Below are 14,204 nucleotides of genomic sequence, written 5' to 3'. Positions count from 1 at the left end.
AGAGGAGCCTTGGCAGAGGGAAGGCTCTGACCTGCAAAAGGAGCTGATCAAATGATCAGACGCAAACAGAGCTTATACCGGAGAACAAGAGGGAGAGAGGAAAGTAGAGTGGGTCTTCCTACGTCTCCCCGGGGGGCTGGTATCTTGTCCTTTAGGAATAAGAAGTTTGGGAGAAGCATCTTATTTCTGGTCAGATTTTTTTATGGCAATAAAATAATTGGAGAAATTGCAGCTCCAGGGGTTTGTCTTCTTTTAATTGGATTCCCAGCATCACAGCTACTCTTCTCCCTTGCTGCGCGTAGTCTTTGGCCTAAGAAGAGTGACACTTTTTGAAAGGATGTTGTAGAAATTAATGATGAGTGAGGTCATGCAACCCTCCCACTGCTTCCTGGAATTAAAGCAGTGATGCGCCTCATCGCTCAACCAGGAGGGCCCATGATTAAAAAATCATCAGTCAGAATCCGAGATGCTTTTATATCGTGTGCTATGTAGGTATTCCTGATTTCATTGAAATGCCAAGTACGGGTTGGCCGCATTCCAGTGACGTTAAAAATAAGTGCAGACACTTGGAATGCAGCTGCTTTCAACACCAGTGTTATTTGCTGAAATTTGTAAAAGGAACTATCCCATCCAGACAAATATCTGCTGCTCGGGGGGAATCCTGGGGGAACAGCCGTAGAAAGTTACAGCTTCAAGCACGGCTGTTGGTATGTGTTGCCTTGTATATAAACTCGCATCACCCAGAACTGCAAGTACTTGTGTTACAAGACTCAAACCCAAACAAACAAAAAACCCCAAACAAACAAAAAAACCTCCACAAACCTTTAAAAATTTCTTTTCCTGAGCTGTGGAAGATTTGTTGCTCATTATCTGAGAACGTGACATTCCTTATGGGCAAATTGTAATCTTAATTAATGATGCATTAAAAGACGTGTATTGCTAGGATGCCTGCTTCTGCGATGCGTTGGCTTCTGAGGGTACCACGGTTTCAGTACTGGCCTTTAGCAGGTGGTTGCATTGGTGTCACGGCATTGCCCCTGTTTACCCGGTTCTGTAAGTAGGTGGGAGCTTGGAAATGGGGTAATGCAAAAATGGGTAATGCAAAACCCCGCTACGTGGCTCGGGCAAGGAGCTGCGGTTGCACGGGTTTGCGGAGTACGTTATCTTTTTGCCAGCATGAGGCTGAGAAGCATCTTCGATGCCAACCGTGCAAGCCAAAACCCAGCAGGTGAACTGCGGTCTCGGTTGTAACATCCTGGAGAAGGACCTCTGTTAATTAAAAAGGAAATTATAATTAGTATTAAGTCCCACGTTTGCTTCTCATCCCAAAATACTAGGAATTTAACGTATAAACATGAGCCAATACTGTATCATTTCCACCATGAAAACGTTTGCTCTTACATAGAAATAGTTCAGCTATTTATGTCTCATTTCGTACTGCGAGTGTCATCTTTGAATTTAACATTTCACAGTCAGAGGAAGCCTTCCCTGTTACACGCTTGCCAACGACTTAAATTTACGTACAAAGGCTTTTCTTCTTTTCAGGCACATTTGAATCGTGGTTTAGCATTCCCAGTCGCATCCTGGGGTCCCTTTTCCCCCTCGCCTTCACCCGCCTCCCTGTCAGGGCACGGCCGGGGCTGCAGCGGGAGCGGGCCCCCCAGCCCGGGGCCGCTGCTGGGCGCAGGCTCGACCTCTGCAGCCAGGGCCCACCGCCATTCCGGGCTGCAGATGGAGCCGGCCCCGTCTCCCAGTGGGAAGGTGCCGGGAGTTCTCCTGGGCTGCGGCTTTTATGCAAATATTCTGTTATTTCCAACACCTGCGTTGCGTGGTGCAATACGAGCGTCCTGCGCTCCGAGACTGCCTGGTCCGCCCGCGAGCGCTGCGCATCAGAAGCAGCAAAAAAGGTATTTCCTATTTTCTTGAGAGAATAAGACGGCTGATGAAAGAAAGGGAAGATTCCTTGTTATGGGATGATCCAAATGCTGCACTTCCCTCTTCCAGAGAGCAGAGGTTATCGCTTATATGGACTATGTAAGTTTTATAAGAAAGGCAGGAGCCGCACCACACACCGACATCTCCTCCCTCCTTTCTTTCCACCTCTGGGCTCTGTCAGCTCCTGGTTCGGGGTGAACCCTTGTCCTTTCTGGTCACCTCTCATGGGAGATCTCTGCACCATTTTACGTAAAGTGAAACCCCTCTGGAGCTGCTTCCCTCCGTGGAACTTTCCCTAGCCGCCTAGATGGCATCGCTGAACGTCCTCAGTGCTTGGATTCCCGACAGATACGCCAAGACAAGCACCAGAAACGCCAGCCATCGCTCTGAATTCACCCTCTCTGTCCCCCTCCACAGAAAAGACACCCGGGAGCGCAGGAGGCTGGGGACTTGCTACTGATCAAACTGAAGAAAAACATTGTCTTCAAACCGGGGAATGTAACTGGAAAATTGGGAGCTTTAAAACTGCCTAAGAGCACATTGCCTGCTTAACTCCATCAGTGATGGTAATGGCAATATCTATCTCAGCCTGCCAGGTTTATCTTGTCACATGGGCCATAAACAAGATGACAAATGAAAACACTTCAGTGATGTTTATCATCTAAATCACTGCCTGCTTGTTTGCCTCGGATCTCTCGCAGCCCTCCGAGCTGCCAGGCAATCTGAAGTAACACCCAATTTGACTCGCAAGATAAAGATGCAAGCTCTCAGCTTAGCTGAGAGTCCCAAATTTCCTGCGGTAAGGTGACGGACTGCCGATAAATGTCAGTAATCTTCTCAGTAGTATGCAGCAAGATCAGGAAACGGCTTGGATGCAATGCTTAGGAAGGGGAGACGGGCAAAATGTTTTATCTGAATCTGTGCAAAACAAGGTAATTTCCTCATCTTTGAAGAAAAGTCGGTGTTTATAGGATGCCTCTGTTGTTTCCTGCGTGCCCTGTAAAGGTGTTTGGTCTGGTAAAAAGTACTTACAGCCCTTCGGTGACAAAGAGCACGTTGGGGTAGGTTTAAATTTCCTGCTGGGGCTAATTCCTAGCAATAAATTGAGACAAATTCACATTTGTACCCTCTGGACAAGCAAGTTGCGAGGTGGAAATACGGGAACCCCACTGAAGGCGGCTGCGAATGGCTCTGAGCAGGAGCCTGCAGTCCTGATGCATTGCGGAGTGCTTTCTGACTCCGGGTTGCACGTGGTTATAAAATATTTCTCAGCACCAGAGCCTGTTTGGCATGGACGAGAGGATGAACCGCTGCTTCTGCAAGGCGAGGATGCTGCTTCTGCCGCTGCCGAAGGGAGAGCCCTGCCCGAGGAGATGAAAACAAACACAAAACCTGGAGTTCTTGTCTGGTTTCCTCGTGTAGCGCTCCTGGGGTTTTTTTGTTTGTGTTTTTAATGTATGAATAAGGGTCTCCCTGGAAAACCCGTAAATTTGGGGTTGGTCAGTCTTTGCAGCATAAAAAGCCAAAGATAATTGGTGTACAGCTCTCTGCTTTAAGCAAAACCTTTCTGTACTGCGGAGGCAGCACACAGGTACAAAGAAGTCCCTACTAATTAAATGTACAAGACCTGTTCCTCGGGGATTTCCCCTGCCGAACCAGGGGTCTCATTGCCAGCTATTTCCCAGGTCCCGGTATCTGGTTTGTTCTGATGCTTGTGTGCTCTGTGCTTAGGAGGGCCAACTTGCTCAGTGACTTTTGGACACCTTATTCCCCCAGCTGGGAGAGGAGGTGACATACACTTACTCTTCTCTGGAAATTGCCGTACCGGCAAAGTTGACGAGTTCACGCAGTCCAGCAGCCTGTCTGTAAGGAGGTGCCCGTGTCAGGTGTTTTGGGGATAGAAAATCCCTTGTAGTTCCCTTACAGCACGGATGGGATGTTTTTCTAAACTTCACCTAGCACTCAGTTTATGCCCTCAAAGATGAGGAGCAAAAGCTCTGGTAAATGTATTTTAGCTGGTGTAATTGCAGAATGTTCCCCTCCTTATCTGTCTGTATAGCAAATTGGTTTGTACTCCTACCAAGCTGTTTAATTCAGTAACTCGCAGCAATGACTTTGCTATTCCTTGTTTAGAAACATCTCCCCTTAGCCACGTATTTCTATTAGAATGAAGAGTCATGGTAATCCAGAGGCTCTCAGGTCTTGCTGTGTGAGATGTCACCAGTTTAGTCTACTTCAATCATCATTTAATCCGATGTTCTCGTAAAGTGGTGGATAATTTATTAAGACTCCCTTGGAAGTCCCCAGTAGCTTGGCAGTGTCCCTGGAAGGCTGGATTCACCTGCCTGCGGGGGCCAGCTGCACCTCGGCTTTTCTAAGCACTTAAGCTAGCCAAGGGGTCAAAGACAGATTTTGGACTCAAATCCAGGACCAGCTGACTTGATCCCATTTGGAGGACCTATGGGTGCGTGTGTATGTAATTTTAAATTTCCTCTAATAACGATAGATTCCGTAGCATGAGGCCACGAAAGCCGGTGTTCTAATTAGCGCAGCTCTGCCTGTGCTGATGTGGAGACTAATTTGCACGCCCTGCCTGTGTTTTATCTTAGGAGCAGGAATGGTAGTCGACTGGGAACAAGAAACCGGGCTCCTGATGACATCGGGAGATGTGAGGATAATCCGAATCTGGGACACCGATCGGGAAATGAAAGTACAGGTAACATCTGCGTGTTTGTCCCGTTCGCCTTTTCCCTCCCAGAGCACGTCCCATGCAGTGAGTTACCCTGTGCACAGCCAGAGCATCTGAGACTCGTCTGTGAAGAGCTGACAGGTTCTGGAGCTTCTGCTTCCCTGCTTCAGAGTCACGCTACAAGATAAATAAAAATACATACGTACTTCGTGAGCGTGCGAGGCCTTTCCTGGAAGCTGCTGCTGTTATTCTGGGCAGCGTGCAGCAGTGGTTGGGAACGGTGAGCCTGTGAAATCCAGAGGCAGGCACCAGGATGCAGGCGTGTAATTAGTATGTAATTGAAATAGTGTAAAAATTCTTGAGGAAATGCGGTGAGTTGGGTCGGTGGTGGAGCATTCTGACTTACTGCTGCCGTCTCTGCTTCTCTGGGACGCACATAGAGCTAATTACAGAGCAACGCTGCTCTTGTACCTACCAGCCACGGGTCTGTTTTCAGGAAAGCTGCATCCACTTACATACCTGCTCAGTCCGCTCCTGCGTCGGGACCCGAGTGCTCAGCAGGACAGAAACGTGAGCGTTTCCTAACCATGCGCTGGTGCCATGCGGCCAGTGGAGTCGTTGCTGCCTTTGGCCAGTCTGACTCGGGTCACAAGTCTGCTCCGTGTTGTCTGGCCCTGGTATCAAAGGATGAAGATGCCCGCGAGCCTGCTGGCAGCTCCCTCGGCATCCCCACGTCTTCCTGGGGAGCTCTGCGGACCCGCACGCTGGGGCACCCTGGGGTATTCACGTCTCGCCTCTGAAACGAGGCAGCACGAAAGCAGTATTTCAGTCGTACGTAACTTTCTGTGTAATGTAATGGGGAGAAGACGCTGCAAGCGTTGATGTCAATCCTAATCAAATGAAAGTTTCTCAGAAATTATAAGAAGCAGCAGCTGGTCTGCAAGAATGGAGTCACCAGGCTGGAGAAAAAAGGAATACTAGTTTTCAAAGCTTCTAGAAATTAATTACCCTTGGATGAACATTAATTACGACACTTTGACCCTGCAATGCAGGATAATTAAGCCTATGTTAATCTTAATTACTTTCACGTCTTATTTTTTCTATGTAAATTAGGGAACAGCAAAATTCAGGAGGTGAAAATCTTTTAGTTCAGTTCCTACTGACTGCAAAAGGGGAAACATAACCCACATTTTTAAAAAGGGAAAAAAGGAGGACCCGGGGAACTACAGGCCAGTCAGTCTCACCTCTGCGCCCGGCAAGATCATGGAGCAGATCCGCCTGGAAACTATGCTAAGGCACATAGGAATAGTGCCTTAAGGCACATAAGGAGGTGATTGGTGACAGCCAACATGGCTTCACTGAGGGCAAATCGTGCCTCACCAATTTGGTGGCCTTCTATGGTGGGGCTACAGCGTTGGTGGATAAAGGAAGAGCAACTGACGGCGTCTACCTGGACTTGTGCAAAGCATTTGGCACTGTCCCGCATGACATCCTTGTCTCTAAATTGGAGAGACGTGGATTTGACGGATGGACCACTCGGTAGATAAGGAATTGGCTGGATGGTCGCACTCAAAGAGTTGCGGTCAACGGCTCAATGTCCAAGCGGAGACCAGTGACGAGTGGTGTTCCTCGGGGGTCGGTACTGGGACCGGCGCTGTGGGATTGAGTGCACCCTCAGCAAGTTTGCCGATGACACCAAGCTGCGTGGTGCGGTCGACACGCCGGAGGAAAGGGATGCTATCCAGAGGGACCTTGACAGGCTTGAGAGATGGGCCCGTGCAAACCTCGTGAAGTTCAACAAGGCCAAGTGCAAGGTCCTGCACATGGGTCGGGGCAATCCCAAGCACAAATACGGGCTGGGTGGAGAATGGATTGAGAGCAGCCCTGCGGAGAAGGACTTGGGGGTGTTGGCTGATGCCAACGTGACCCTGGCAATGTGTGCTTGCAGCCCAGAAAGCCAACCGTCTCCTGGGCTGCATCCAAAGCAGCGTGGCCAGCAGTCGAGGGAGGGGATTCTCCCCCTCTGCTCCGCTCTGGTGAGACCCCACCTGGAGCACTGCGTCCAGCTCTGGGGCCCCCAACGTAGGAAGGACGTGGAGCTGTTGGAGCAAGTCCAGAGGAGGGCCACAAATATGATCAGAGGGCTGGAGCACCTCTCCTATGAGGAAAGGCTGAGAGAGCTGGGGTTGTTCAGCCTGGAGAAGAGATGGCTCCGGGGAGACCTTATAGCAGCCTTCCAGTACCTGCAGGGGCCTACAGGAAGGATGGGGAGGGACTTTCTACAAGGGTGTGTAGTGATAGGACAAGGCGTCATGGCTTTAAACTGAAAGAGGGGAGATTGAGATTAGATATAAGGAAGAAATTCTTCACTGTGAGGGCGGTGAGGCACTGGCACAGGTTGCCCAGAGAAGCTGTGGATGCCCCATCCCTGGCAGTGTTCAAGGCCAGGTTGGACGGGGCTTTGAGCGACCTGGTCTGGTGGAAGGTGTCCCTGCCATGGCAGGGGGGTTGGAACTAGATGATCTTTAAGGTCCCTTCCAACCCAAACCATTCGATGATTAACAGTTGCACTGAAAGTACCTAAAAACACGTTGTGTTTTTTTTAATTGCAAAGATTGGTCGTGTTGAAATTCAAGTGATTGAAACTGCCCATCTCGGGAACACTGGACAAGCGAAGTTCAGCACGAAGAGCAGCGAAGCTGTGTAATCCAAGCTAATAAAGGTGCCTTCCCACTCTTTGAACTACAAAAAGCGTACTCTGGAAGCACTTGGGATGGAGCCGAAGAAACGAGTACTTCATTTTCACTTCTGCCGATTGTTCCTGCTTCAAAGACGGGATCTGGGCTTAGGCAGTTAGAAGAGCTGCTGAGAACAGCCCTGGAGGTTGTCGGTGCCTCTAGCCAGCAGCTTCTTCGCTCAGCTGAGGCTGTGAATAGCAGCTAGGCAAGGTGAATACGCGCAGAAGCCAAAATAGGATTGAAGTGTGAAATTAGCTAATGCAGTTCGAACGTGCCTCCTGATCGTTAGCCTACTTTTTCAGTGCTGCTTAGGGGGTTTTTTTACCTGTTTTAATTGAAAATGTTTTTTTCTTGTAACAGACGCAGACATTATTCCAAGCAATTCTTTTGCTTATAAGAAGTAAAAAGGGGGAAAGTGGCAGCGTTAGAGTGCGTGCGTTGCCAGCGCAGCTGTCCTTGCAAGCTCCGGTCTTCTTTTTCCATGTCATTTTTTTAATAAGCACAGCGTCTGGCATCTAATGAGATAGCCTGAATCTACTTGTCACGTGTCTTAAAGCGGGGATTGATAGGTGGCACAGCACTGGCTCGCTTGATCTTGCGTAAGCGATTCTCCGGCGCTGCGGCGTAGCCGGGCAGCTCGCTGTGCGCTCTCAGCCTTACGTGGCCGCTCTGACGAGAGCCCTGGGGCTCCGCACCCCCGCCTGCCGCCCGGGGCGCAGGGAAGGGCGCGTTCGTCTGCTGAGCTTGGCCCCTTTGCAACGGCCGCGGGGGCTCTGCAGGGGCGTAGCGGTGGTCCCGATGATGAAAGGAGGACGAGAGCTAAGCGTTTAAAAAGTAAAAGAAAAAATAAAAAGAAACTGAAAGAAATGGACTTCACTAATGATAACTGGGGCCATTCTGGGTACAAGGAACTACCTTCTGGTAAAATCATTTTGTTTCCAGGGGCCCAATATGGTTTTTTTTGTCTGGTGCAGACAAAAAAAAAAAAAAGAAAAAAGAAAAAAAGCTCCTTTTACAAGAGACATTTAAATAACTTCCTAGAACTTATTTGGGTGTTGATTTGATGCACAAAAAGGGCGCATACCTCACAGCTCTGGACCTTTTTTTGCATGGGTGGAATTACCTAGCGCGTACTGTAGGTTTGGGTTTATATGTGGCGTTATATACGCCATTACGATTTTTTGCCTTCTACAGGTATATTTGTCTTACATGACTCTTCTCCTCTAAATACATACAGTCCCTCCTGCCGTTCCAATGGCATTTAGAACTTGTACACAACAAAGATGGTTTATGGAGAAATAACTCCTCTGGCCATTTATTTTAACTAATTAGATATTCTTAGTAGACAATAGTATTACCTCCTCCTTCCCAAAACAGACCTTGTCTTCCTTTGGGTTTATAAAGCTGAATGATTTGCAAGAGCTGATTTTGCTGGAATTCCTCCTCTGGGCCTGGCTCTTTGGGTCGATCTGTGGGACTTGTGGCTCCGGCACACGGCAGCGGCAGTGACCGTCGGCCCCAGGGTCGCCGCCCCGTTGTTTCTGGTCGTGTCCAGGGAGCCTGAAGGGAAACTTCTCACCAGCACAGTGTCGCGGTGTTCTGAGTGACAGGTGGAAACTCTGGTTTAGTTTTGGACTGATTTACAGAGTGGGGAAAGGAAGAGGAGGAGGACAGAGGGTCCGTCTGGTTTAGCACCTTGACTCTAGTGCCTTCTCTTTGGGGCTCTAGACTTGAAGACACGTCATGGTCTCAGCTTGGCTTTTGTGTGCTTTCTCCCTAGGATATCCCCACCGGAGCCGACAGCTGCGTGACCAGCCTCTCGTGTGATTCTCATCGTTCCTTAATTGTGGCGGGGTTGGGCGACGGCTCCATCCGCGTGTTTGACAGGAGGATGGCCCTGAGTGAATGGTAACTCCCCGTCCTTCCTGGGTTTGGTGGGATCCTCACGCTTCCTCCTCCTTCCCTTCAGAACGTTTCTCTACTTGTTCCTCAGCCGTGTCATGACCTACCGAGAGCACACAGCCTGGGTGGTGAAGGCATACTTGCAGAAACATCCTGAAGGCAACATCATGAGTGTCAGGTAAAAAGAGTTTTTACTGTTGGAGCTGGTTTTTCTTAAACAGAGTTTCTATTTAAAATCTGCCTCTGGTATTTCAAGAGCTAAGAGGGTAAAGCTCTTTCATTTGATATTTGCTTCAGTAATTAACTCCTGCTCCAAACTCGGTGGAGAGAAGGCAAAAAGAAATGTGAAGCTTTCCTTGGAAGCCTGTCAGTGAGGTTTGAGAGTAAACAAGAAGGCGTCTTTGCTGAAATCACTATCACGAGGCGTGTGAGGGAGGAACCGAGTGAACCAGAAACCTAAGCTAGATATAGTGTATCTTATGGTTGTTGTTCTTTATTGCCAACATCTCCGTGGGGTCATTTGAGAGAGAACACGAGAAGGAAGGTTGATGTTGCATCTGTTGGGCATATTGCTGTGCAGGATTACTTTGCTGTCTAGCAATTTTCTACACATAAATCCATTTCTGCTGCCTGGTAAATACTGCAGAGAGAGCAGCATATACTTATTTGGCCATTAAAGAACAGCAGAATATAATTTATTGTCACAAAGCCACTGTTTGCACACAAAGAGGCTCTTTTTTCTTGATTACGAAATGAAAACAAAACATAATTTTCTGGGATTCAGAACATTCCTGAGGTGGGGGATGGGCCAGCAAAAATGTATTAAGACTTTCAGAAGGGGGATTATGTGATGCAGCTGCCAGATTTGTCGAGCTCACATATTAGAGTTTTTAATCTTCCTTTCTGTAATCTCCTTCACCAATCCCAGGGTCAGGCCTGTGCGCTTGGCCGGCCTGGGTCTGAAGGCTCGTTTTTTCCCTCTCCTCAGTGCCCTTCTCAGCACGTGATGCTTTCTCTAGGGATTGAAGAGGCACGAGAAAATGTTGTGCTTCAAAAGACGGGTCTGGTCTCATCCCAAAGGAACTCGGTTTGTTGAGACAAGCCACCTTGCTCTCAGTTTCTCCCAGTTCTCTCTCTTCCTCAAGTTGACAGCAAGATCCAAGAAAAACAAATGTTAGGACATAGCGAGGTCTTGGTCTGGCTGTCACCTGGAAAACCTGAAGGCATTGTGTGGCCTGTGCAGCAGTTCTCTGAACCTCAGAGCAGCTTTTTCCCTGGGCCAGAGGCAGGAGTTTGTACCAGAGGGCTGGCGACTCTGAGCCGGATCCTGCGGCGCTCCGTTGCCGGTGCTGGTTCACCACGTGATACTGTGTTCAGCCGCTCTGATCTATGTGCTAGGGCTGCCACGGTGCTTCTAATTATCCGTCAGGTCTGCTTTTATCAGGCTGACAGCGTTGCTAGAAAAGGTCCTTAAACACCTTCTGAGTATCCTGGTTTAGTAGCTTAGCTGTTGTTGACTTGTTGTTGCCTGTTACTGTTCGGCTGGGCTGTGTTTTCCTATGCGTCCCTCATCGCAGAACTTCACTTCCATTTTAAAGCCCTACATGGTCTTCCAGTACATTCAGAACCATTTCCAAGTCTTATTAAGGTTCAAAGCTTTAAATGAATTTACTGTATATTGGATCTCTCTCAAACAGTATTTCCATCTAGTCTTTAGGATCTAAATCAACCTCAAGTTTAATTTGTCTTGAATTTAATTATGTGACAGCTGGAGTTGCAGCTTCTTATAATGATATAAGTAATCCTGTATAACAACCTTTTGATCAGTATTAGATATTCCAGAGGTAAAGAAACCGAAGGCAAGATGCTTCTTAATGCTTTCATTGTTCTTAACTCTATAGGGTAATTCACAGCCATGTGGCCATCAGCGACTTTGAAAAAAAAATAACACTTTAAAAGTTGTGGTGCCAAAAGCCTTACTTCTGCTGCCAGCAGAATACGATCGGATGAGTTGATTTTGAATTTAGTTTCCGTAAGAGACTTTTCTGTTTGTCTTCCTGTACATCAGTCTCCTACCAGGAGCTCAGAAGAGCAGATGTACCATAGCAAAATCTTCAGTCCTCAGTTCCAGGGCTGTAGGAAAAGATGCACCCTCTTCACATCTACCAGGCGTGATTCTACCCATGTATTTGAGAGAAATCACTTACAAAAGGAAACCATTTGTGTTTGAAAGGTGCTCGATCTCCTAAGCACGGTATCTTGCCACTGCCACTACTGCTTTCCCCACCCTCTCTTCCCCGGTGTGGTCATTAATAGGAGTGACACAGCGCCTGAGCGTTGGCAGGGTTTGTTACGCCTGGGCCAGAGTACTTTGGACAGCAAGGGCTTGTGCATGTGTCCAGACATTTGGCGTAATGGGTGGTACCAGCAGATCCCATCTGGTTAGAGTTTTCTAATACAATTTCCTCCTGTGAAAAGGAGAAGGAATTTGGGTCTGACATGCAGCTTGGTACATTGAGTATGACATAACAGTAAAGGCACTTACGCTCAGCGCTGAGCTGTAAGCGATAACGGTAATAATGGATCACTCCGGAGGGCAGAGGCAGAGCTGTTTGCACAGCACTTAATGCGTACCAAATATCAGTGACGTCAGCGGGAATTCAGCCGTGCTGACGGAGAAGGCAAGGGTGCGTGTCTTCTCTGATCAAGGTGGTCAGCTCACAGACAGACGTATGGCTCGATTTCCTGGGCTTTAGGGTCTGGTTTGGGTACAGCCTGACGTGAAACTCATGTGTTGGCAGTGTAAACGGAGACGTGCGGTTCTTTGACCCCCGGATGCCAGAGTCCATGAAGGTCCTTCAGATAGTCAAAGGGCTGACGGCCCTTGACATTCACCCACAAGCCAACCTCTTTGCATGGTAAGTTTTAGTTTCATCTCCTGCATCCCTGGAGTGGACGGAGAGGACACTTTGTCTCTGCAGACATAATTCATGGGGTTTTGTTGGTTTTGTTGTTTGTTTTAACCTCACGACAAACAGTGCAGCTTCTTTCCCGTGTTTGCAGCTCAGGAATTTTATCCCTCGCATGCATTAGTGAAACCCCTGCACCGGTGACTTAAAATGCTGGTGTATGGTCTTACGCTCTGATGTCAGATCCCCGTTCAAAGCCAGCGCGTGTATTTTTGGGCCCTGAGTGGGGACCAGCAACGGTTCCACAGCCACGTATCCTGGAGGTTGTGGGGGATCTGCTCTCAGTGAGCGTGTGCATCAGCTCTTCGTGTTTTTCTGTCTCGGTCCCGCGGTGTAACAGGTAACAGTGGTTCCAGCCTTTCTGTAAATCCCTCTGCACTGAGGTTGCCATGGTACAGTTAAAGTCAGTCTCCCCACTTACAAGGACCGTTGCACACTAGTCTGATAACAGCTCAGGTCACAGCTGAAGAGGGGGCTGTAGGCGACAATATTGTTCCCGCAGCATTCTCAGTGACACCGTGTTCTTTTGATTCCCTTCCAGTGGCTCAATGAATCAGTTCACTGCAATCTACAATGGAAACGGGGAGCTGATCAACAATATCAAATACTACGATGGTTTTATGGGACAAAGAGTTGGAGCCATCAGCTGCCTGGCTTTCCATCCTCACTGGGTCTGTATTCTCTGGTTTTGGGGTTTGGAATTTGCATTTCTTAGTTAATGTCCATGTTGGAAGAGGGAAAGGCGCAGAGACTCCTCTAGCACAGAGAGATGCTCCCCCAGCCTAGTCTTCTGAGGATGCTTTGAGCCTGACTCAGCCCAGGTCCTTCAGTGCTTGTCCCCCAGGCTGTTCCAGACGACCACACTGGCGGTGCTGCTGGTGCTGCTGGTTTATGATGTGCAGCTACAGCTGGAACAGGACTCCCAACGGCTGAGCCCTTTTTACTTGCGGATCGAGTTGATATACTGTTCCCATTTCCGTCCATCACTCTGGGACTGCAGCCTGGCTTAGCTCTGTAGCTCTTGCCGCAGAAGTTGTCCAAGGTGAATTTGCCTGGAGCTGACCGGAGAGGTGCAGTCTCTCACTTCCAGCACGCAAAATTTTATGCGCTTATTTATTCCATGCCTCTTCTCTTGCAGACGGTAGGCTCACCCCTGTGTCTCTGGGGCTGCTTTTACACCACCTTACCTGAGGCTTTAGGAAGACCTGATGCTGTGGAGTAGAAAATCCACGTGTCAGAAAAATGAGAACTGCAAAAATTAAAGGCATAAGCTGATAAAGTCTAGAATGAATCAGAGTAAAAAGGAAATTTCAGACTATGTCACAGCTGAGGTGGCTCTGCAGTAGTCATTAGAGAGAGAATCTGGTTGCTACTTAATTAGGAGGCAGGTGCCCATCTGCATTATGGACTCCTGCTCACCCAGAGACGAGAATAAATGAAGGAGACTGAAAGCCTAAGAAAACAACGTGAACGGGTAGGAAGAACAGGAGGAGGTTAAAGAAGGCATTTAGACAGAGAGTTATTTTAGAAACCTGCAGATCAGAACACAAATATTTAATATGTAATGGGGAAGAGCGCTGGGAATGATAAAGGGCCTGGCGGAGAGGGGGGAAGAGCTGTGCTGTCCTGCGATTTGGTATGAGCTGGGCAGGGAGAGGGAAGGCAGTTTTCCTGCCTAGGTTATATGCATTTAAATCCTGAAGATAGCCAGGTTAAAGGAAAGCTCGTCTCCTCCTCGGTTTTGAAAAGCCACTCTGCACAAAGCTCAGGAGTGATTTTGCTGTCCTACAGTTTGGGGGACAGAGAAAAAAGTGGCTAACCCTTTGACATGTTTTGCTCTTTAAAGAAGCAAACAAACAAAGCCCTGTCCAGCCCGGATCTCCGTGGCTGGGATTGTTCCTGGGCCTCTCAGTGGAGGGAATGCTAATTTTCAGTCCAGGCAACTGTTCCTAACTAGCAGATTTGCAGTCA

General features: G+C 48.4%; 1 protein-coding gene across 5 annotated transcripts in view; it reads left to right on the top strand.

Annotated features, from left to right (window-relative positions):
* The window catches only part of RPTOR (regulatory associated protein of MTOR complex 1), a 164,022-nt gene that overhangs the window by 146,943 nt on the left and 2,875 nt on the right, over window positions 1-14,204 (top strand). For all 5 annotated transcript variants that reach the window (XM_075518484.1, XM_075518480.1, XM_075518479.1 and 2 more), the window contains 5 exons: window positions 4,545-4,651; window positions 9,143-9,270; window positions 9,356-9,442; window positions 12,066-12,182; window positions 12,775-12,904. In XM_075518484.1, the coding sequence (XP_075374599.1) occupies window positions 4,545-4,651; window positions 9,143-9,270; window positions 9,356-9,442; window positions 12,066-12,182; window positions 12,775-12,904 (569 nt within the window). The remainder of the gene's footprint in view (window positions 1-4,544; window positions 4,652-9,142; window positions 9,271-9,355; window positions 9,443-12,065; window positions 12,183-12,774; window positions 12,905-14,204) is intronic.

Source organism: Mycteria americana, chromosome 16 (assembly GCF_035582795.1).
Source record: "Mycteria americana isolate JAX WOST 10 ecotype Jacksonville Zoo and Gardens chromosome 16, USCA_MyAme_1.0, whole genome shotgun sequence".
Classification (NCBI taxonomy): Eukaryota; Metazoa; Chordata; class Aves; order Ciconiiformes; family Ciconiidae; genus Mycteria; species Mycteria americana.
This window is presented reverse-complemented; position numbering and strand designations above follow the sequence as displayed.